This window comes from Amborella trichopoda, chromosome 10 (genome assembly GCF_054954075.1).
Source record: "Amborella trichopoda isolate Santa Cruz 75 chromosome 10, AtrichopodaSantaCruz75HAP2 v2.0, whole genome shotgun sequence".
Taxonomy (NCBI): domain Eukaryota; kingdom Viridiplantae; phylum Streptophyta; class Magnoliopsida; order Amborellales; family Amborellaceae; genus Amborella; species Amborella trichopoda.
Window position 1 is genome coordinate 7809754 of NC_142345.1, and position 21837 is coordinate 7831590.

Below are 21837 nucleotides of genomic sequence, written 5' to 3' on the forward strand. Positions count from 1 at the left end.
GAGGATTCAGAATATTACACAATGATACATCAAACAGAAATTGAGCAACTAAATATATGATCGATTATTTGAGATCATTTTTTTCTTCAAATGGAACGAACAAATATAGAATCAATTACTGGTTTGAGAGAGACAGATTTTAGATCCCAGTAATTGATTAAAAACTTGTGGTTCTCTTAAAAAAGAAAAAGTGAAAGACATAAAAAAATAAGCCTTTCTAGTAGCTCAAGGACGCATTATTTGAGCACATAAAAAGTATGGCACATTTTCTTTAATATATCAATTTTGGCCATCCATGGTCTTAGTAAATCCACCCATATCATTGACATAAGGGTTGTAGCGGGCTGGGCCAGGCCAGGCCAGGCCGGCCCCGCCTTGGCCTTTCTCTCCATAGCATCGGCCCAATGTAACCCAAGCCCAGGCTTAGCTTAGGTAGGTTAGGGCTAGGCAGACAAATGGAAGAAAAAATAAGAAAAAACTAGGGTTGGGTTGGGTCAAATCGGGCTGGCACTGACCCTACCCTACTTTTTTGCTAGGCCGATTGGGGCAGGCCGGGTTAAAAAATATGTAAAATTATTTTTTATTTAGTAGGGAGAGCTGGGTGGATAACTAAAAACGAAGGTGGGCATACCATGATTGAATAATTAATTTGCATATTTATTCCTTTTAGGAGGGAAAGTCTCTCTCATTCCAACATCGTCTTCAAAGGATAGCTACGTCCTACCTATGTAGCTTGGGCCTTTTAATTTTTATAAAATTATAAAAATGTTGAGGATAATATGGGAACAATTTACTACACGTGTCATTTAGTTATTTGAGATATTTCGAGGTACCTAACCCCTTTATCAATATTTTAAAATCTGAATTAAAAAGAATTCCAATTTATTTTGATTTATCAAAAATAGCATTACCCTTGGCTTTAATGAAATGAAGATGTCGTCCCTTAAGTTCTAAATAGGGCCGTTGCAATGGGCCGTTATATATGATCTTTTGTTATTGGTCACGTTTTTTGTGGAATACTTTCTTAATTTGTTGAACACTTTTTTTATATTTTTTCGACCCTTAGTCCAATAAATTTTTAGTAATCAAGTATAAAAAAGCATTTATTACTATCATAGGAAATGAGGTTACCTACATCAAACGTCGTATCATCAACATGTACATTACAATTTATATAAAACATTAATTATTTTCTAACAACTAAAAAAATACCACTAATTTATTAAAAAAAAAAAAATCTACCTTTTGAACTTGCTCAAAAAGCTTTCTTTGTCAACAAAACCAGGGTAATGTGTGTTAAATGATTAGTGAGCAGGACAAGTGAAAACTCTATGAACGAGAGTAGCCCAACAAAACACTGTAATCAGCCTTTAAGAAATGTTGTACAAAAAGTAAGAGTAATTAAGAGCAAGGGGTCATTACTCTATAAAGCGGATATCCTGGTTTTCATTGCAATGTTTGAAAATTGCAATTTTTTTTTTAATTTAGATCGGAGTCAGTGGGTGAGAAATTTCTATGAAAGACAACAAAATTGCACCAACTATCATGTTATTTCAATTATATTTCAATTATTTAATATGCGATTTAACATCTTTTGTTTCTAATATCAAACTTACCTCGAATAAAAGAAAATTGAAAAATTGGGAAATTTTCCAAGCGGGCAGTTCTCAAAAAAAAAAAGAAAAGGGCATCGGATGGGGTTTGCATAATTTTTACAGAAACAAAAATATAATGGATTTCATAATAAAAGGGGGAAAAAAATATCCTTACTTAATTTTTTCCCTTTTTTAAAAAATTTATTCAATATATAGTTCAATGTCCAAAATCACTTGAGTCAGACAGAGCCAAACAGAGGAGAGGTCATTTCTAAAGTACCAAGTAAGCTGTAAAAGTAGAGATCATTCTCCAGCCCATAGGATCACTGTTTTTTTCAAAAAAAGTAGAGATACCAGAATCTAGATCAAAGTACAAGACATTGAATCTATGGGGGGTATACTAATTCTCCTACTTTATTTTTATATATTCTTTTGGAACTAAAAATTTGTAAGTACAAGATTCTTCGTTGAATCTTTTTTTTTCCTTTTTGCAAAGTAGGGCACAATTGTATTCCATTGAATAAAGCTTCTTTTCCCATCTCCATTTTTATAGAAATGAAATATTCTGTATTTTAATGGAGGTGAAATGGGATCTCCCCTTGGGAATCTGGAAGATCCAACCATGGTGGATTGATCCAAAAATTTGATTCAAATCCGATATAGCACATGTGGGTATATAAGAAACATATTTTAGAATTTTTTTCAATGAATAAATCTGATCAGATGATTAGAAATTGATCTAACATGTGCTTTCTAAAATAGTTTTAATTCCAAAATTCCATTAAATCGTGAATTCAAAAATTAAGCTATACTTATATATTTATATATTGAGAATTTGTTTCATGCAGTAGGGAACTCATTTCTACATTTGCAGTCCCTGAAGTATAAAATATTCATTTTAAAGATAGATGCAAATGGGTTGTTCAATCTAAAAATAATTGAAACTAACGGTCCAAATGCTTTTATTTTTAATTTTAAAATTTATTTATTTATTCATATTCATGATCTCCATGTTAGAGATTACATGTCCTTAAAAATTAGGTCAAAAAATCCATCTCAAAATTAGATTTTTAAGAGGTGACTCATTTCTACATGAACTCGAAGAAACGGTGTCCTCATTTATTTCCAATGAAAATATGGGACGTGACACTATTTTATTTTGAAAATGTTATAATTTCTTTGCTTAAAAAACCTATTTCACTTCAAGAACCAAGATGTAAAAAGTATTATGTAATTTGTTTGGTTACATAGGTCGTGTAACTTTATTTTTTATTTTATTTTTTTTGGGTGAGAACCTACCTCTAATATCTTGCATATACTCGACGCAAGTCCACTTATTTGAAAATAATAAAAAAACCCCAAAAAATTTGCCATTCTTTTAAAAAATATTCAAACAGGTAGCAAATTTGATCATATTATATGACATAGCATAATGTGTTGTTCAGTGTTAAAAAAAGTCGGATTGGTGGGTTAAACTGGTCATCCACTAATTTTGAGGTAAACTAATCGAATTAGTGAATTGGATTGGGCGACTCAGCCAATTCAAAAAACAAAAAAGATAAATTAGGTTTTAAATCGCTCAATTCACGTGAACAAATATTGTTATTACGTAACACGGATTTTGAATCCAATCTATACCATGCATAAAATGAATGTAAAAATAATAATTTTAAAAACAAAAAATAATATTATTTGATGTAGTTCTTAGACCGTTAATTTATAAATTTTGGTGGGACCGTCACCTTTTAACATCCATCTCTACGTCGATGTTAGTTGCATCAGCGGATGCACATGTAGAATTGCGTCACCTAACACGCCCATTTTTCAATTTCAAAATATGCATCAAAATACACATGATGAGAAGTTAAAATAGTGGCAAATGTGTAAAAATACTAAATAGTGTATTTCTCATTTGATATTTTAATAAAAAAAAATTTGTTTTATTATCTGTTGTACATATATGTTGTACATATCTGCATAAGTTCAAATGTTGGACAGTCATACTTCTCGTTATAACAAACTTGTAAAAAATAGTAAAAATATATTTAAGATAAATACAAATGACCAAACCCAAACCCAAACCCCTCCGCCCAAATAAATTCTAGTTAGTTTGGTCATTTTGTTTATTTCAAAATATTCTTTTGGCACTTTTACAAATGTGCAATAGAAATGATCATCAACTATTAAAATTTAAACTCAATCAGCATTGAAAATAAAATAAAATGAAAATAAAATGAGTACTGTAAAAAGTTGTGCTTCAACGTAAAATATATAAAATATGTGAAACATTTTTTAAACTCTAATAATAATACAAAATCAATTCTTTAATTATTAGAGCGTTTAAGTGAAGGGCCCGTGACCAAAATTTGCATGTGAAGCCATTAAATTGCATTAAGCGAGAGAATGATGGGTGTCTTTTTGGCTATACACCTTTTAGGATAGCTCCATTTTAGAGAGAGGGGGAGAGCGTTTTAGAGAGAGAGAGAGACATCGAGAGCGATGGTTACAATATGAGAGAGAGCAATCAGGTAGGTGCGGCAATGGAGGCAGACCCGACCTGGGACCCGAAGATCGGAATTGGATCCGACTACCGACTTGGGACTCGATGACTGGACCCAATTTGGATTTGAGTAAGTGTCAAAAAATTGACTCGAGGGTTGGTTTTAGGTCTAAATATTGGACTTGAATACCATTCGGGTCTGAGTTTTGGTTTGGGTTGAATAGTATTATTATTTTAAAAACATATGATATATAATAATATTTAAATAAATATAACTACATATTTTTAGTTCTAATAAATAATACATATATATTTTGCCTCATATTTAAATCTATATTTTTTTATTTTGGGTTTGGTTCAATTTGGTCGGGTCTGGATCTGTCCCAAACCCAGACCCGACCCGTTGTCACCCCTACCATGAGGGGTGAAGGGCATAGAGCAATTTTGGAGAGCATCTTTCTCCATTGAGAAAATAAAAGGGTAGTGTTGGCAACAGGCTGCCCATCCCTGCCCCTAGATGGGCCCTTTTTCCTTGGGATTGGTTAGGCCCAACCTTGGTTATTTTGGCCGTCCAGGTCAGGCTAACCAATATTAAAAAAAAGTAAGGAAAAGAAAATAAGAAGTAAGGGCTAGGCGTACCTATCTTGGACTGACCGGATACTCCGGTAATTTTGTGGCCCAAACCCTAATTTTTGTGACCTAAACCGCAGTAATTTTGTGGCCCAAACCCTAGTTTTTGTAGCCTAAACCGATCAGGCTGTTCTAGGCGACCCAACCCGTTGTCACCCCTCAATGGAGTGGTTAAGTATTTGTGATACAAGTTTTGTTAAGATACCTTCTAGAAAACTAGAGAGAGAGTTAATATTGTCATTTTCTTTACTTAATACGCGTTTAAACAACACTCTTTTTTTAACAAAAACCATGGGCAACTTTGGTCTTTCAACCAAAAACAATGGGCACCTAACGAAAATTGTCTCCTTTACTTAACCCTTAAACGCTAAATTCAAATTATGATTACACATCTTTCTCTCTCTCTAAAGCCCTGGTGGGCCCATCAAAAGTCTTGCTATTGCCACGTGAGTTGCACGTGCGAATCACCAATCATAAGACACCAAACATCTGCTTCTATCCACATCGCACGTGCATGCAGGTTCAGAGTAAATTCTCCTCCGTCACCTCTCTATTTATCCCCAATTCAATTCAAAAGTTACGCGGACAAATGAACCTAAGGATGAAGTTTCTATAAGGCCTAGGCTTTATGAAAACAAAATAAAACCTCACCTCAAATCTCCAATCCCAAAAGCACTAAAATCAATTTTTCACACTAAAAAAAAAATTTATAACCAAAAAAATGTAGAGATCTTGCCGATTGTGAATATTTGTTTTTAGGGCAAAATGAATGGTTAATATACATTATTTTTAGATTTTAAAATCTTAATATACATTATTCATGCGGAGATGAACGATTTAATGGTTAATACTTAAAATACAAAGTTTTTTGAGTTAATGAGATGAGGATTTACTTATTTTAATAAGGCTGCAGCCCTATCAAAGCATTTTTCCATTATATAAAAGCCTTCATCGGGGTACATTTGTTTAATCATTATTTTAATTCCCATGTTCAATATTTCTTCCATTCTCTGAATTTCTTCTTCTATTTCTGTACTCTCTCTATCTCTACAGTTCTTTGTATCTACATTAATTTAATCATTATTGAATTACCCATCTTCTTCTTTCCTGTGTATATTCTCTCTCTTCTCCCCTTCCTTTTCTTCCACTATTCATCTCTCTCTCAAGAATTCATCAATTGTGGTGTCACAATCAACTATAGAAACCCAATTTGGACATCTGGGTCTGCCTTAACCCACTAAAAGAAAGAGGGAGAAGAGAGAGAGAAAACAGAAGAAAGGGGAAAAAACAAAACCAGGTTTTTTTCTTCATTGCGTGTGCTTATGGGTTTCTTCCCAATTCTAGTTTCTCTCTCTAAAATCTTGCTGTGTTGGCTATTTGAGGCATAGGGTTAGTTTCCTCTGCCTTTTCCAGACAGTTGATTGTTTTTGTTTGATCACCCAAGTTAATTAATCTCTGAGATATGGCTGATTCTTGTGATGCTAAGAGCAAAGGTGAAGTGAGGATTCATGATAGCAAAGGTGAAGTGAGGATTCATGATAGCAAAGGTGAACTGAGGATTCATGATAGCATAGATGAGCTTTGCTTGGACTTAGCAGATTATGTCGCTGAGTTATCAGAGGCCGCTGTTAAAGAGAGAGGGTTTTTTGCTATTGCTTTGTCAGGTGGATCCCTCATCAGTCTTATGAAGTAAGTTTTAATTTTCCAGACAGTTGATTGTCTTTAACATTAAAAATAAAATAAACTTTATTTTTCCTTTGTTAAGTTTATTTGTTCTATGGTGCTTGCAAATTCATGGGTTATTTCTTGCAATTAGTCTTTCTTTCTAGATGGTCGTGTCAATGTGTCTTTAGTATTTGCTGATACTTTGATGAATTCATATATTTTAGCCGCAATCTACTCTCTCTCTCTCTCTAACATTTTACTGTGTGCTTTTCATGGTTCTTTCTCTTTCTCTGACATCTTACTGTGTGATTTTCATGGTTTTCTTTTAAACATACATTTTCCGTGTTCACATGGATCACTGTTAGCTCTTTTTCACATGTAGTTTCTCCATAAGGCAGTATCTTATGTTAAAATTGACCACCTCTTGTTCTGTATTTCTGTTTCTGCCGTTAGTTAATAGGTTGCCTATTCTGGTTGAAATCAAACACCATCGCATTTACAGATTGGTTATTGGTAAAAATGTTGATAAATTACTGTGAGATGTTCAGAATGTTGGTCTGTATTTCCTATATTCTCTGTGACAAATGTTCTTGGTTGGATTAAGGTTCCTTTTTGTTCGTACCTCCTCTGTAAAGCCTGAATAGCTCACTTTATCCTTGCTATGTGTTTTTCGATACAAGTTTGATATGAATTCCCTAAATTTTGTTTACTTGTGGTTTCCGTAGATTTATATCAGTTAACATTTTTTTATTTATCTGCATACAATTTTCTTCTATATATTCGGATGGAGCACCTTTATTCCTTGATGTTGCATTCATTTGTACAAATCAAACCCCAATGTCCGATGGTTGCGGGACAAGGCTCTTGCCTTAATGGCCAGGGTGGTGAAATAACAATGTGATGGCGTTCCAATCCCACCCTGCTTACCGAACAAAAAGTATTTGCTGTCTCCTCGTGTTGTCAGAGCATCATGAAATTTATTAAGGGGCCAAACTTTGCCTATATCTATGTAGATCACCACAGATACTGTTTCTTTTCTTGTTGAGGGATTCACGGGCTCTCCTATGTGAGAGAGTTTGACTGTTTTGTACAGATCACCTCTGGTTCTTGAATTGTATCCTTTACTGATCCTCTTGGGGTTTTGTTTGTCTACAACATTCATATAAAATTCTGTAGTTGTGTTGGTATGTAGGTAATATATTATTGTTCAAATAGTCGCCTTTAGTAGTTAATGTTCTACGTATTAATTCATCAGTTTTTCCAGTACTTCCTATATGTTCACCTAGATCATGACTAGCTCTTCATTTATGCTGTTAATGACTTCTGCTTTATTAGTTTATCTGGCTTTAGATTCAGGTTTTGTCCTTGTGGTTAAATGGATAGGTTGTAAAGGCCACACCACAATGTTCCTCAGAACTTTAGGGGTGTTTGTGTGTATTGGCTATAATTATGAGGTTATATAGGGCTTCTTTTGACATTTCTTGTGTTGGCAGTATAAAATAAATTATGGCCACTCATGTTTTTCTCTCTCTCTCTTCCTTTTTTTTAAAAAAAATTGTGAGTCATATGTTCAGAGTGATTCAGATTCTATTTAAGGCTTAAGCTGATTTTCGGTCTTTGAAATAGGAAACTGTGTGAACCTCCTTATCACAAGACAGTGGACTGGGCAAAATGGCACATATTCTGGGTTGATGAAAGGGTGGTGGCAAAGAATCACCCTGACAGCAACTACAAGCTCGCTAAGGATGGTCTTCTCTCCAAGGTAAGCCATTTTTAGTCTTATATCATCAACAATATCACTAGACCATTCTGAATGGAGAGATCTTGTTTTATTTTAGTTTCTCTTATTATAAAAAAGGGTAAGAGATGTTATCTTATATGATCCTTCCATTGGAGTCATTTTCCATAAGTTTTTTTTTTCCTTTTCACATTTGGGTGCATTTTAATTCCATTTGATATTTTGTGGACTAAATTTGATGGAAGACCTGGATCTAAATATCCCAAGTTTGAATTTGAATCATCTAGAGATAAATATCTCTTCCTTTATTACAACTGATAAGTAACAATGTTCAGATCCTAGTTATGCTTTTACCATCTTGTTCTTGTCTTGTTCTTGGTCCTTTTATGAACTTGAATTCCACGTTTTAGGCGTACGTTTCTAGTACTTCACATCTACTATTGGGTATTAGCTTTAGTTTTTGAGTTTGTTGAAACCCTACTTAGATTTTAATAAACAGGTTAAAAAAGTGAAGGTTCTGCGTATGCTAAGTTTTGGGGTATTAGGAATTTATTCCTTACAGGACAAAGTTAAATACTTGTTTTGTGTTTTGGGGCATTAATTAAAGAAGTCCTGCATGTCTCTCTCTACGTGAAATAAAGCGACTTATATATTCTATTAAGGGCTTTGGCATTACGTGGTAATATAATCTCCTTGAAAGTAACCTTATTCTACCTGTCAAAAAAACAAAATAAAAGTGCAATTCTTGCTGTGCTAGTAGACCCTACAATTTCAAAACTGAGGCTCTTCTGACTGGGAAAAGGTGTATTCCCTGATTCTTTGATGGGAAAGGCAATGTTTTACAACTCTAGCGAGTCAACTCGGACTCATCCGAGCCCCACCCCCCAAACAAAAAAATAAAAATAAAAAATTCTTAGGCTTACATAATCCATATAAATTGTATATAATACAATTAACTTATAATTCATTTGATGTTTTGTTAAATGAATAATAATTTCTCATATTTAGTTTTGTCTATACTCTTGATGTTTTTTTTTTTTCTTTTTGCAGTTTTAATGATTTTTCTATTTTTCTTTATTTTCTCAGGAAATGATATGATCTTTAAACAAATTTCCTTTCTTTTCACTTCTTGAATACATTCATGAGGATTTTTGTACATGGGGTCAAATTGGAGGAAATCTTTGAGATTCACTCAACCTAGTAAACTTGCATAATCTTCATGAAATAAACTTATTTATTATGCTCTTGTAAAAACACTTCAGTTGTCTTTGAGTAAATGTGACATATACAGTCCACATATCGATCCATTCTGCAACATATAACTCCATGTCTTTTATCCCTCATGGTTTAGGGATTTTATTGTAGCAACTTTTTTCTTCCTTTAAAATGTGAGTGTAATTAAAGGATGAAAACAACATTTTAGTCAAAAGCATGACATGTTAGTATCTTATCTCTTTTAAATAGGGGAAATATGGGTAATTTTTCAAAAAAATAGATATAGAAACATAGATCAGGTTGAACAACAAAGCACATACAAAATAAAGGTGCATTGAGGAAGACAGGTCAAGTAGAAGACCGTCAAATTCCACGATGTGTCTGTCTCTTCCAACTCCTAATAATTAAAAAACGAAATAAAAAATCCTTAAAAATCTGTTAAAATAAGTAAAAACAAAGAAAATAATAAACAATAAGAAGTGTACATAAAAGATGATGTTTTGTCTTTTATCCATACTGAGAACTGATTATGTTATAGTATTATCCCAATGCCTCATCTTATCTTACATTGGGCCTATGATTTTTTGGAACCTTCTCAATAAATCATGAGTTTGTTGGAAATCAAGCTGGCTTTCTACCGTTGTTTTAGCATCACGATTTGCGAGTAAGGTGCAGGCCTACATGCTTGACTTGGCGCTGCATGTCATTCCTTGAGGCTCCTTGGATGGCCTCTCCAAAATGAGCGCCTGTCTGTTTGGATAAAAATATGTAAGGAGTTTCTTGTTGAACAAATTTAGAAGTTATACACAAGTGATGACTTGTTCAGTCCTAAACCTTGGGCAGATGACCCCTGTAAATAGAAGTTTGAATTCTTCCATTCCACATGTCGATGACTATGACTTGTAACATCTTATCATATTTTGGAATTTGGATCATTGATCTTATCATGATGTTCCATTTTGTATTTGTTTGACATGATTATTTAAATTGATCACTTTAATAAATCATATTGCATTCGATGTTTCTGTACCTTCCACTCATGGCGGGTCATCTTTACATCTTCAAGTATGCACATTTGGGCAGGGATCATAATTTGAGTTTAATGTACACTGTAGTTGACTTATCAATGTGCCTAATCCACCCTTCGTATATACATGTAAGTTTGTGGGTTGAACATGCCACCATGAAGTTTTTCTCTATTTGTTGAGAACAAGAGACAAATTAACTGTCTTTATTATTAGTATGGGAACCTTTTGATGTGCAATAAGTATTAACATGGCTTACGATTTATGGAACTTCATTTTTTTGAATTTTTAATCATGCATTAAACTATGTTTTCTGGGTGAGGTTTGCATTATAAACAATTAAAGTAAGGTGCACCAAAAACTATGCCGAAAGATGTTTTTTTGGTGCCAGAAAGCCTTGCGATGGTATGAAGATATATTGTCAGCCCTAATTATGAAATTTAAAACTTCAAAAACGGTGAAGATTGAACAGATCGATAAACAACTGAATATTTAGAAAATAGATTGTCCAAATAATGCATCATAAGATGCACTGCTTTCATGACTTGAAATCCTTGTCTCTTCATTGGGATGATTAATTTGAGGGTTTTCCAGCATCAGACCAACATTTTCCAATGGGTTTTTGAGGTGAATCTTACTTCAATAGTATAGATTGACACCTTATATAAATTTTTCCTGTTCTTTTTTCATATTTTTAGAAATTGTTTTGAGGCTTGCACATTCTAACCCCTTTCTTGTGACCACAATCATCCTGTGGCTTCTCTGGGCATCTTTCGAGGTGCTTTATTATTTTCGTCTTCCTTATTACTTGGGTTTGCCACCTTTTACTCTATCCATAGAGAAATGTATGAAATGTTCTTTTTGTGGCAATATAAATATAGCTATGCTGTTTCTAGTTTATTCTATTTTGGGCTCCTTAATTATGGTTCTGAAGTCACTCCTATTCATTTTTAAGAGACAGGGGTTTCGGTTCTATGAAGCATCTAGATCCTTTGATCCGTAGTGTATGGTGATTGATTTTGGCCAAGTATGCTTCAAAGTGACCTATATATTTGGATATCTTTGACTTGGATATTTGTTCAATGACTCATTCTTTTTGTGGGGTTGTTCCTCATGCTTTACTTCTTGTTTGAAGGGTATAAAGAATGATATAAATTTCTAGAGGTTAAATCTCAGAATATACTGAAAATGAGACCCCTCTTGATGAATCAATTGCTCCTATTGCCATAATGGATAATTTGTATAAATTAATTATATGAATTTAATATTACTATAGGATATCTATATTTACACTGTGAATAATGTTTACATGATCAATCCAATATCTCCAGCAGCACACACTTGTATATGGTGCCCAGTGCTTTAAAAACCGAACTGGTCACACTATCGAAACTGAGCCCAATCGGCGGATTCCGATCTGGCTCATTGGTTCTTCAGGGTTTACTTGTATTGAGAAAAGAGAAATTTAAAAAACTGGGGAAACTGGGCAAGTCTGGACGGCCTTTAGACCCAGAAGGCCCACGGATGGGTTTCCAAGCCACCTCAGGTGGTTTTTAAAACACTGATGGTACCTAATACCAGTTTAATCCATTCTTTTGTCCTTGCAATTGTTTATCAATTTTAAGTTTTAAATGGTATGGAGATGCAATTTAGTCATTCAAGCATGTCAAGAGTTGTACAGAAACGTAAATAATGTAGTACAACATTTATAGTTTATTGTATTGAACTTTTCCAAGTTTCCATTTTTTGTAGCCACACTTAGGAGGTTATCTCACACACACACACACAGAAAGAGAGAGAGAGAGAGAGAGAGAGAGAGAGAGAGAGATGATATAGTAGAAGATTCACCCTATCCACCCCATTGATGCAGGTCCCCATTGTGCCAAGTCACGTGTACTCAATCAACGACTCACTCACAGCCGAGGCTGCTGCCGAGGAGTACGAGTTTGTCCTCCGGCAGCTCGTAAAGACCCGCACTGTTGCTGTGTGCGAAAGCTGTGACTGCCCTGGCTTTGACCTAATCCTTCTGGGAATGGGACCCGACGGTCACATAGCCTCTCTCTTCCCCAACCATCCAATCCTCGATGAAAAAGATGAATGGGTCACTTTTATAACTGATTCACCAAAACCGCCACCTGAAAGGATCACATTCACGCTTCCTGTTATAAATTCGGCAGCCAATGTGGCTATAGTTGTGACTGGTGGAGAGAAGGCAGATGCCATACATCTGGCGATAGGAGATGAGATGGCAACACATGGTTTGATCCCCGCCCATTTGGTGGCGCCGAGCCATGGGAACTTGGTGTGGTTTTTGGATATGGCAGCTGCCTCAAAGATTGTTGATTCTTCTCAATCCACTGATTCTTGATGGTGTAAATGGGAGAGGAGTTGTAGATTTGGTTCAAGGAGGCGGACTTTCACGTGTGTTCTTGTTCAAAGTGTTCTTTTTATTTTTTGCCTTTTTATTTTTCTGTTATGTTTTCTCATTTTGAAATTCTGTTTTGCCAACCCTTTTATACTTCCAGTCTTTGATTGTGTTCTTGTAAGAGACATGAAGAATAAATTGGCCCTTAAGGTTCAGAAGACTTGTGAGTTCGCTTAATGATTCGTATTTGATTCTCAGTGTCTTCTTTTCTGTTCTTTTACTTTCGGTGTTGCCATCCACTGCAACCCTTTGATCTTATACTCGTTTTGAGACACTGAATTAATCGCCCAGAGGTTGAGAATAATTCCAAGTTGCTTAAGAGCCGTCTTCTTTGCCTTGCTATTCTTTTCTAATTCTGTCTACCGTTTTAGACACATTTTATGCTGCCACTTTGTGTTCTTGTAAGGCTCTCTCAGCAGAGTGATTTCTGAGTGGGGAACTAACCTTTTAATCTAAAGGAATATCGTACATAGTAGTCCAAATGAGCATCCATTGTCATGATGAATTGGCCCAAGGAAATAGGTTAGGGGAACTGAATTTTGGCTTAAAAATTTTGAGTTTGAGTCCTCTCATAAATGCGGAGTGATTCCTGAGTGGGGAACTAACCTTTTATTCTAAAGGAATATAGTATAAAGTAGTCCAAATGAGCATCCACTGTCATGATGAACCCTGGACATTACATATATTTGGGGCCAACTGGGACCCTTTGCAATTTATCTCCACCATCCATCCCCCTCGTTGGAGAATGGTATTCAAAGCCATTCAAGGGACACGTCTAGTTGTGATTATGGGGTTTGAACTTTTTGGAAATATACAGCTGAGTTTCAATTGCGGGGCCCAAATCTGAGATGGGGCTGACAAATATTAACTAGAGACTTCAACTCAAAACCAAATCATTTGAAGTTCGACTGAAATGCAAATATAGTTTTAGGGCCTTTTAATATGGTTCTGAATTTTCAAGTGGTCACATTTCTGTTAAGATTCTGATCTGATTTTATTTGCATTTTCATTTCTTTGGTCCTTTTTCGAGTGAAGGAACTCCAAACACATCTTGAAATTTGGTTCTGATATGGACTTGTCTAATAATTACAGAAGGCAATTACACTCAATCAGGAGGAGAAGGGGGGAGGAGGAAGTCAACAATGCCTCCAATCAACAACATCCATTCACCCCACATCCTCAATCTATTGAAAAAGAAACTAATCTTAAACAGTAATTTACTTAATTCATCATTAACACTCGCCATTTGTAAAACCACTTGGCAGATAAAAAGACCAAAACCAGAAAGGATAGATTAGACGTTTTTCTTCTCTCTTCTTTGATAAATAGGACATGATGCCCGCTACAACACCACATCATCAAACAATCACAAAATTTTACAAGGGGACTGTAACTCCCACTCTATAAACCAACCCCCCATTATCCATACAAGCTTTTTTTCGTCGATATTTTTCCCCTACCAATCATTTTCATTTCAACATTACCCTCATGAGCGTATCGGTTCAGGTTCAAGTTCAGGTTCAGACTCAGTTTCAGGTTCCTCTGTATGGAATTCCTCCTCTAATTCTGGTGGCCTTGTTCGAAATTTCATCTCTGGGTCACGCTCGATTGTGCGATATTCCTTCTCTGTAATAGAGCTGAATCCATGTGATTCATATGGTGGTTCTAGACTCTCTTCTTTTGGAGGGAACCCCCTTATTCGGCCAATGAGCCATTGGTGATGAACTCCACAGTTAATGGCATACTTGACTGCATGCCGTAGATATCCTCTATCAGTGCAGAGGTCAGGCTGGAGCACTAACATTCTCATTAGAGCTGAAAAACAGGCAAAAATATGTCACAAGTATGCAGATGGTATTCGATAGGATACTATGAGTGTGCTCGTTCCAGTTACTCTGAGAAAGTCATATATTTTGCTCTCTCTCTCTCTCTCTCCCTCTCTCTCACACACAAAGAAATGTAGATTGTTTCATTTAGTACAATTCCAAAAATTGATCATAGACAAACTAAGAGATAAGGCCCTGTTTCGATAGCCAGCAACTCCCAGTCATTTAGAAATTTGCTGTATGTCAAAAGAAAAAATTTAACCTAAGACAAACGGGTACTCTTTTCTTTTTGCAATCGAGCAATTTGGATGGATTTTGGAATAAACTGGTTTATAATTGGGGGCTGGGTTATAATTGAGGATAATGGAGAGAACTAAGATGCACCGTTTTCCCACTCCTAAATGGGTGCAGGAAGAAACAACACCATTCCTTTTCAAATGGTCAGCCGAAATAGGAGCTAAATTTATAAACTCCAGAAAATCTCCACATCATAAAACCAAATTCTAGTTTTAAAGGAAACCTGTGACTGACACGTTTGCTAAAGAAGGGGCTGCTGGGGTGCTCACAAGGAGCGGATAGCAACATCTACGACCACCACAGCCTCTAGAGGACTTCTCCCACATTTTTGTATGGCACATTCTCATTCCCCTGAACTGACATACATATGACCCCGCCATTTTTTTACTAGTGGGATTGTACAGTTCCCTTTTCAGGAAACATGTATTGAGCACCTGAAATGTGGGCTGCCCCCATTTTTTTGATATACCATGTATCCATGACATATGATATACAAAGTTACTGGTTATCAAAAAAGAAAAAAAAAATCATTCAAGGCATGGATTCGGCCTAATAACACCACTGTTTGTTTAGAGAGAGAGAGAGATTTGATGGTCCTCTGAAATATCTTACCAGCAACAATGGCGTCACCTGAAGTAGACATGTCACAAGTGAAGGGGGAAATAGGGGCATCCTCCATTCCATTTTCTGCACCATCTGTTTTCTCCATGTAGTAGTGTATCTTAGAAGTCCCATTAGTCACAAATAAAACCTTGAGACTTTCATGCCACAATGGACTGATCACTTCTCGTTTGTGATGGATAAACTTGGACTTGTCATTATCTTTGGTATCAAACTTCTCTGAAGGTTCAATGCCACATAAAAACTCTAATTCTTGCTTGGTCACCTCCACAAAATCAGCTTGCTTCCAAGCCTGCTCAATGAGTGTTCTTGTTTCCTCTTTAGATTTCCATAGGGGCAATGGGAGGTTTAAATCAAAGAAAACCACCCCACCAAGCTTCTTCAAAAGATCAATGGCCTCCATGGTTGTGGACCTCATTTCTTGGTCAACCAAAGATGAAGAATTGAAATAAAACATCTTAGCCTGCAGATAAGAATGGATATTAGAAAGTCGGATATTAGAAGTCGATACTAATGACGAAGCCGTATGGATTTTGCTGATGTTAATAACCTTATGGAAGGATTTTCTCATTTAATATGTAGGGTAATCCAAAATAATACTTAATAAGACTAAAGCGACAGCAGCACAATCCAAATTGTTTTTTTTTCCCCCAAATGTTAAGAGCCTATAAAGTTAGGACTGCAGTCACATAGTGAGTAAAGTTAACAATTTTCCCAAATTGTTAAGCTTCTTGACAGAGTGTAAAGTTAACAATTTTGCAACATAATTAGTTTCTCAACAGTGGTCAAGTACTTCAAAGGCCAAATTGCTTAAAATTTTAGGGAACCTCCAAGATTGAAATTCTTGAAATTTAAGTGCAACGTGGAAAAGGCCACACAAAATGAGGAAGAAACGCAACTGACCACCTCCACCCCACCATGACCGGGAATGTCCGGAGAAATACGAAACACATAATATAAAGCAACTTGAGGGGAGAAGCCAAAAGAGCTTTTTGCTTGTCCCCGATAGACATGTCAATTATCAAAATCCCATATCTTGAGAAAATTCCAGAGGATAGTCAGGTCGTATAGAAAATGCATGCAGCTTTTAACGAAGCAATGTGTATGTATTGTGAAATAGACTTATTACGGTAAAGAATGAGTTTAAGAAATTAGGATAAAGGATGGATTCAAGAAACCTCATGTACTACTAGAAAATTACACAGCTTACACATTGGTAGAGAGACCTGAAGTAGTGAGATTTCATGCCCTACAGGTGGGTTGCGGCATGACATTGGTACGGAGAACCTGACCCAGTGGGACTGCATGTCCTACGGGGGAGTTTCTTGTAGCATTATAGTACCTACCTTCTAAATTTATAAAAGGATCATGATTAAGAAATCAAGGTCAGCACCGGTTAGGATGGACGATTTGGTTCAGGCGGAATGCTCTAAACGGGTAAAGGGAAAGCCCAAAAAGACATGAAAGGAAGTAGTGAGAAAAGATATGGTGATTCATGGTCAGACTGAGGGTATGGCTCTTGATAGAGCAGAATGGCAGAACAAGATTCATGTAGCCGATCCCAAATAGTTCGGATAAAGCTTGGATGATGATGTAAGATTAAGAAATCAAGGTACTTTTGCCAAATGTAGTATTGGAGATTTGGCAAGCAGTAAGAGAGCGTTCAAATGGTTCTTGTTAGAGGTAAGCATAGTATGAATCATGAGAGTGGGGTGTGAGGCATTGTAGGATGTTCAGGTTATAAGGTACTGTTGATGAAGTCAACTGGTCAAGAGTATGTTTGAAAAGAAATATTAGGTTTAAGGAGGGGAGAAGGAAAGTAGATCGATTGAATGAGTTTAACGTTTTGGGGAGGGGGGAGGGCTGGGGACCTTTGGTGCATGGAGGTGTATGCCTTGGATACCACTATAGCGATTACTGGGGAGGCTAGGGCCTCAGAGCATTTCACAGGAAGGGGGTGTCCCAAGTTTATGATGGATGCAATGGAGAAAAGGCCTCCAATTTGGTGTCTATGCTGCAATATATAAAAGGTATTTTGCAAGCGTCGAGGAGATAGACAAGTAAGCAGTATTTTGCAAGCGTTGAGGAGATAGACAAGTAAGCATTTTAGATTCACATAGGAGGTTTGTGGATAGATCATTCTTTTACATTTTGGTGAGTGTACAGAGCTTAATAAAGAGTAGGAAACAATAATGGGTATTGTATCTTCTCAATACAGGTTAGAGAAGCATAAACCTTTAGGGAATGTTGAGGCTTAATTTTGATGGGAACTCTTCAAAGAATTCAAGAATCGATGGCTGCAGCCAACCTAATCAAGGATATGGGTGCCACTGAGATAACTTTCCAAGGATTAATGGCATGACATTTTCTAGGAAAACACATACTAAAGCTTTTGTTTGCTGGATGAGAAATTTTTTGTTTTCTGGCTTCGCCCTTGCCCATGGGAGGTGGTTTATTGAACAATAGAGAAGTCCAAGTCTGATGGAGACATGGAGGTCTGCCGGAGGAAATTATAAAGGTGATAAGCACCATGGGGGTTTCTAAACAACATCTAAGTGGAGAAGCAAAGGTAATCATCTAGCAACGAGGTTATATCATGATGGTTTGGGGACAATTTGTTGCATACCCTTGTCACAGTTATAAAATTGTGCTGTAACACTTCTAGTATCAGTTAGACACTGACAGAAGTTCAGTATAAAAGTAGCATAATCTCAAACCAGATTAAAATTGTTATGTTTCCAAAGAATTCCATATTAAAATTGTTATTTTTAAAGTCTTTCCCATTATTTAAACACACCAAAGAATTTAAAAGGAGGTATAAACCATATGACAAAATTATAACATAAAGAAAACCAACCCTTTTGAGATGATTACATGCACAAAGCAATAAATAATTGGTTATGGTATTATATAACAAATAATAGACAATTGGTTTAGAATTTGCATGCAAATCATTTATTTTAGGATAAACAAGTAAACAGCATTACCTCCTTCAGAACATCAACATTGATCTCTGAGCTGGAGAAACAATCTTCAGAACCAGGTCTAGCACAGGTCAGTCTAAGTTTTCCTCCCCTTTTGCTCAGCTTCATATAGGAAAGTGCAGTAGCTCTCTTGCCATCTATGCGAACTGATCGAGTTTGAACATTGTGCAAATTCAAGTGATAGAGCAAACTATGACCATAATCATCATCACCCAGTTTACCCATATATGCTACCTTGCCACCTAAACTAGCAAGAGCCAATGCCACATGGTAAGATGAAGTCCCCGGTGCTCTAACAAACTTGGTAGGAGTCCATATCAACCCTTTTCTGCTTTCATGCATATCATAGTCAACTAGTCTATTAGCTGGCCTTCCAGATGGTATAAATGAATATTTGGCAGGTCCAAAGCAACAAACAAGGGGAGGCCAATCATAAGTTATGCTTGCATCTTCATCCTCATCTTCTTTTGGTTCCAAGTCGCTGTCTTTGCTTTCACTACCAGATTCAGTGGAAATGGGTTTCTCAAGATCCTTACTATCTTCATTGTTCTTGCTTTCATCCTCTGTTTCATTGAGAACCTCCTTAGACTTTCTCCGTCGACCTACCTTCTTGGTAGTGCTCTCTTTCTCTGAGGTAGTTGAAGGACTAGCTGCAAAATTCCAAATGGCCCAAGAATGAACTAAGGCTGATGATGCATGCTTTGTGGTTGGCATAGTTTTTCTTTTTTTGGCATAGTTAAACTGGAAAATGAAAATGTTGGATCAAATCACAAAATTAAGCTTCAAAACAAATAGAAAGCAATTAAAATATAATTATCAGTAACTGATGTTAAAATCTGACAAACATCAATGTGGAAATACTTAAAATCGACAAACATAACAAAAAGGCTGTTGTTACCGACTGAAAAATGAAAAGCCAAAACTGTCATGTGCATAAATATATTGCTGAATCTTTTTTGATGATTCATACCCATTGCTAAATTGCCAAGCCAAAGCTCAAATAAATGAAAAAGAAAGGGTGGTACCTTTTTTCTTTCGTCCTCTACTTGAAATCTTTGGAGGATCTTCAGCAGATGTCATTGACACAGTGCTCTCTTCTAGTTGAGCATTGCTAGTTACTGGCGATTGAGCTTCTTCCAATGAATCAACTTCTTTTGCCTTTCTTCTTGGTCCTCTTGGTTCTCTCTTAGATCCTCTAGATGGTTTCTCAACTGCAGCTTGTTCTTCAGTCATAGAATTGTTTTCTCCAAATTCTTCTGCATTTTTCTTCGAACAAACTGCTCTTAAACACCAATTCCTTTGCAATCTAATTTCTTGAAGCTTCAAAAGATTAGAAGTGATGCATAATGGTTGACCTGTTTGTAATCTGAATGGACAAAGCAGAGAGTATAAGCAAAGAAATTGGAGCCCACTGGTTCATTTAGTTATTTGCAAGAGAGAGGAAATAATTTCTCACGGATGCGTTTATTTTGTAGAGAGATAAAGTCACTCTCACAAAGAAATCATCTCTTACCCATCATGAATAAAAAAATAAAAATAAAAAAGATAGACATGAATGTACAAATACCAATTTTGAATAAACTAGAGAGAGAGAGAGATTATTGTTGATAACCAAAAAGAACGAGTGTTATACTGTAAAAACAGTGATTTGTGAAACAGGGATTTGTATGAGGCTATTCAATAGAGACGAGGAACACAAAGTTGGGTAAATATAAACAATGGGCCGAAGAACAAGAGAACAGACCTGGTAAGAGGGAGAGAGTGGGAAATGGGTCCAATAGAGAGCGCCATTCAAAGAGCTTCTGCAACCCAAAACTCCCTCCTTTTCTCACTCTTCAGGAATTGCAAAAGTGCAGCTCCAGTATAATCACGACAGGGCTGAAAAGGCCACGGCTTTGAAGCCTGCAGTTAAAGGTGAATTCAATCTCTCTCTCAGTCTCTATAGTGAGATGTGGGCAAGAGAGAGAGTGTTATAGGATAAATTATTCAAACCCAAAAATCCTCCTTTTTTAAGGTATGCACAGGATTGGAGATGGCAACGAGCAACTGAGCCTCTCTCCATCTCTCCAGGTAAAGACAAAGAAAAAGAAAGGCAATTCGACATTGCCTTTATCCCGCAGGAAACTTCTTTACGGTAATCTACTGTAAGGGAATGCATAAAAACTCATATACTCCTCCCTGTTCAACCATCCATTTTGAATTGAAGGCTGAGATGATTCCAATTACAATGTCACTTCTCTATTTTTATTTTTTATTCCGGAAAAGTTCACATGGAGCTTACGCTATGCCTACCTCAAAAATTTCATTAGAAGAGGCTTATTTGATGCCCAAATATCATCAAATTGGACACCTCAAAATTTTCATTAGAAGTGGTTGTTTTGATGCCCAAATATCATCAAATTAGAAGTGGTTGTTTTGATGCCCAAATATCATCAAATTGGACACGAGAAAAAAATGAATTTTAAGTATTAGAATTAGCGCATCTTACAATGTATTTTTTGACCATCAATTTTTAAGTTCTCATAGATCTGATCAATCTATACTATTTTTGAAGCTTTAAATTTATAACTAAATATAAAAATATATTATAAAGCTCACAACAATTTCCAATATCAAAACCATATTTCTCGACACTATTTGAAGTGGACTCTAATTTGATTGTTTAGAGTCTCGGCTCTATATAAACTGTACCCTTTTATTTTTTTTACTTTGACCCTCACTCATTTATTAACCTTGCACCTTAAAAAAATATAAAACAAATATTTTTAATAAAATAAAATGATCAAAATACCCTTAAAAATTTTAAGAGATATTTTGGTTATTATATTTTACCAAAAAAATTAATATTTTTTAGATGCGTCCCATTGAGATGATGTCACTTACCGAATTTCATATTCCTATTACTTGTATTAAAAAAATTAAAAATAAAATACTATAAGGCGTCGAATCTAGATCAAATGGTCAGTAGCTCACTTGATCTAAATTGAACGGTTGGATGGGGGAAGTATATATCTTCCATGCAATAGGGGAATATAGTAATAGGAGAATTATACAATGAGTTCAAAGGCGGTCACAACTAATCTTGACTGCTTGATGTGAAATTGGATGGTTTCATTTAATGTTTAAAAACTCAACTCAGCAATGGTACTCGGGACCTGGCCGAGGTGATTTACTTGAACGTGTCCGAGTAATTCACCTAAGTCCAACTCATCTTTTTTAAAGATAATGAAGAAAAATCTCCTTTATTAGCAAAATGAGAGTGATGTGTTGGGTAGTGCGATTTATGTAAAAAAAAAAGTTTATATAAGGATGCAAC

At 35.7% G+C, this 21837-nt stretch overlaps 2 protein-coding genes across 4 annotated transcripts; one reads left to right on the top strand and one right to left on the bottom strand.

The window, feature by feature from the left end:
* Nucleotides 1–5991: 5991 nt before the first annotated feature.
* PGL1 (6-phosphogluconolactonase 1) lies at nt 5992–12951 on the top strand. Of its 2 annotated transcripts, XM_088848601.1 has the most exons (4): nt 5992–6114; nt 6212–6414; nt 8017–8152; nt 12239–12951. In XM_088848601.1, the coding sequence occupies exons 2-4, from the start codon at nt 6410–6412 to the stop codon at nt 12734–12736; spliced, it is 639 nt and encodes a 212-aa protein (XP_088704727.1). In that variant the 5' UTR covers nt 5992–6114; nt 6212–6409; the 3' UTR covers nt 12737–12951. The 2 variants fall into 2 exon arrangements, with proteins under 2 accessions (XP_088704727.1, XP_006856419.1); XM_006856357.4 differs by having other exon boundaries at nt 5992–6414.
* A 1132-nt stretch (nt 12952–14083) lies between these two features.
* Nucleotides 14084–20599, bottom strand: FLN2 (fructokinase-like protein). 2 transcript variants are annotated; one of them, XM_088848602.1, is made up of 6 exons: nt 20514–20599; nt 20266–20423; nt 19547–19887; nt 18525–19171; nt 15529–16000; nt 14084–14608 (listed from the first exon to the last, which is right to left on the bottom strand). In XM_088848602.1, the coding sequence occupies exons 2-6, from the start codon at nt 20310–20312 to the stop codon at nt 14280–14282; spliced, it is 1836 nt and encodes a 611-aa protein (XP_088704728.1). In that variant the 5' UTR covers nt 20313–20423; nt 20514–20599; the 3' UTR covers nt 14084–14279. The 2 variants fall into 2 exon arrangements, with proteins under 2 accessions (XP_088704728.1, XP_020530529.1); XM_020674870.2 differs by having other exon boundaries at nt 18525–19262; nt 20266–20599.
* Nucleotides 20600–21837: the final 1238 nt, after the last annotated feature.

Coding starts and splice junctions, on each gene's coding strand:
- PGL1 (XM_006856357.4), top strand. CDS start 6,188: ATGGCTGATTCTTGTGATGCTAAGAGCAAAGGTGAAGTGAGGATTCAT. Junction 6,415..8,016: donor TCCCTCATCAGTCTTATGAA/GTAAGTTTTAAT, acceptor TCTTTGAAATAG/GAAACTGTGTGAACCTCCTT. Junction 8,153..12,238: donor AGGATGGTCTTCTCTCCAAG/GTAAGCCATTTT, acceptor CCATTGATGCAG/GTCCCCATTGTGCCAAGTCA.
- FLN2 (XM_088848602.1), bottom strand. CDS start 20,312: ATGGCGCTCTCTATTGGACCCATTTCCCACTCTCTCCCTCTTACCAG. Junction 19,888..20,265: donor CACTCTCTCCCTCTTACCAG/GTCTGTTCTCTT, acceptor TTGTCCATTCAG/ATTACAAACAGGTCAACCAT. Junction 16,001..18,524: donor ATGTTGATGTTCTGAAGGAG/GTAATGCTGTTT, acceptor TCTTATCTGCAG/GCTAAGATGTTTTATTTCAA.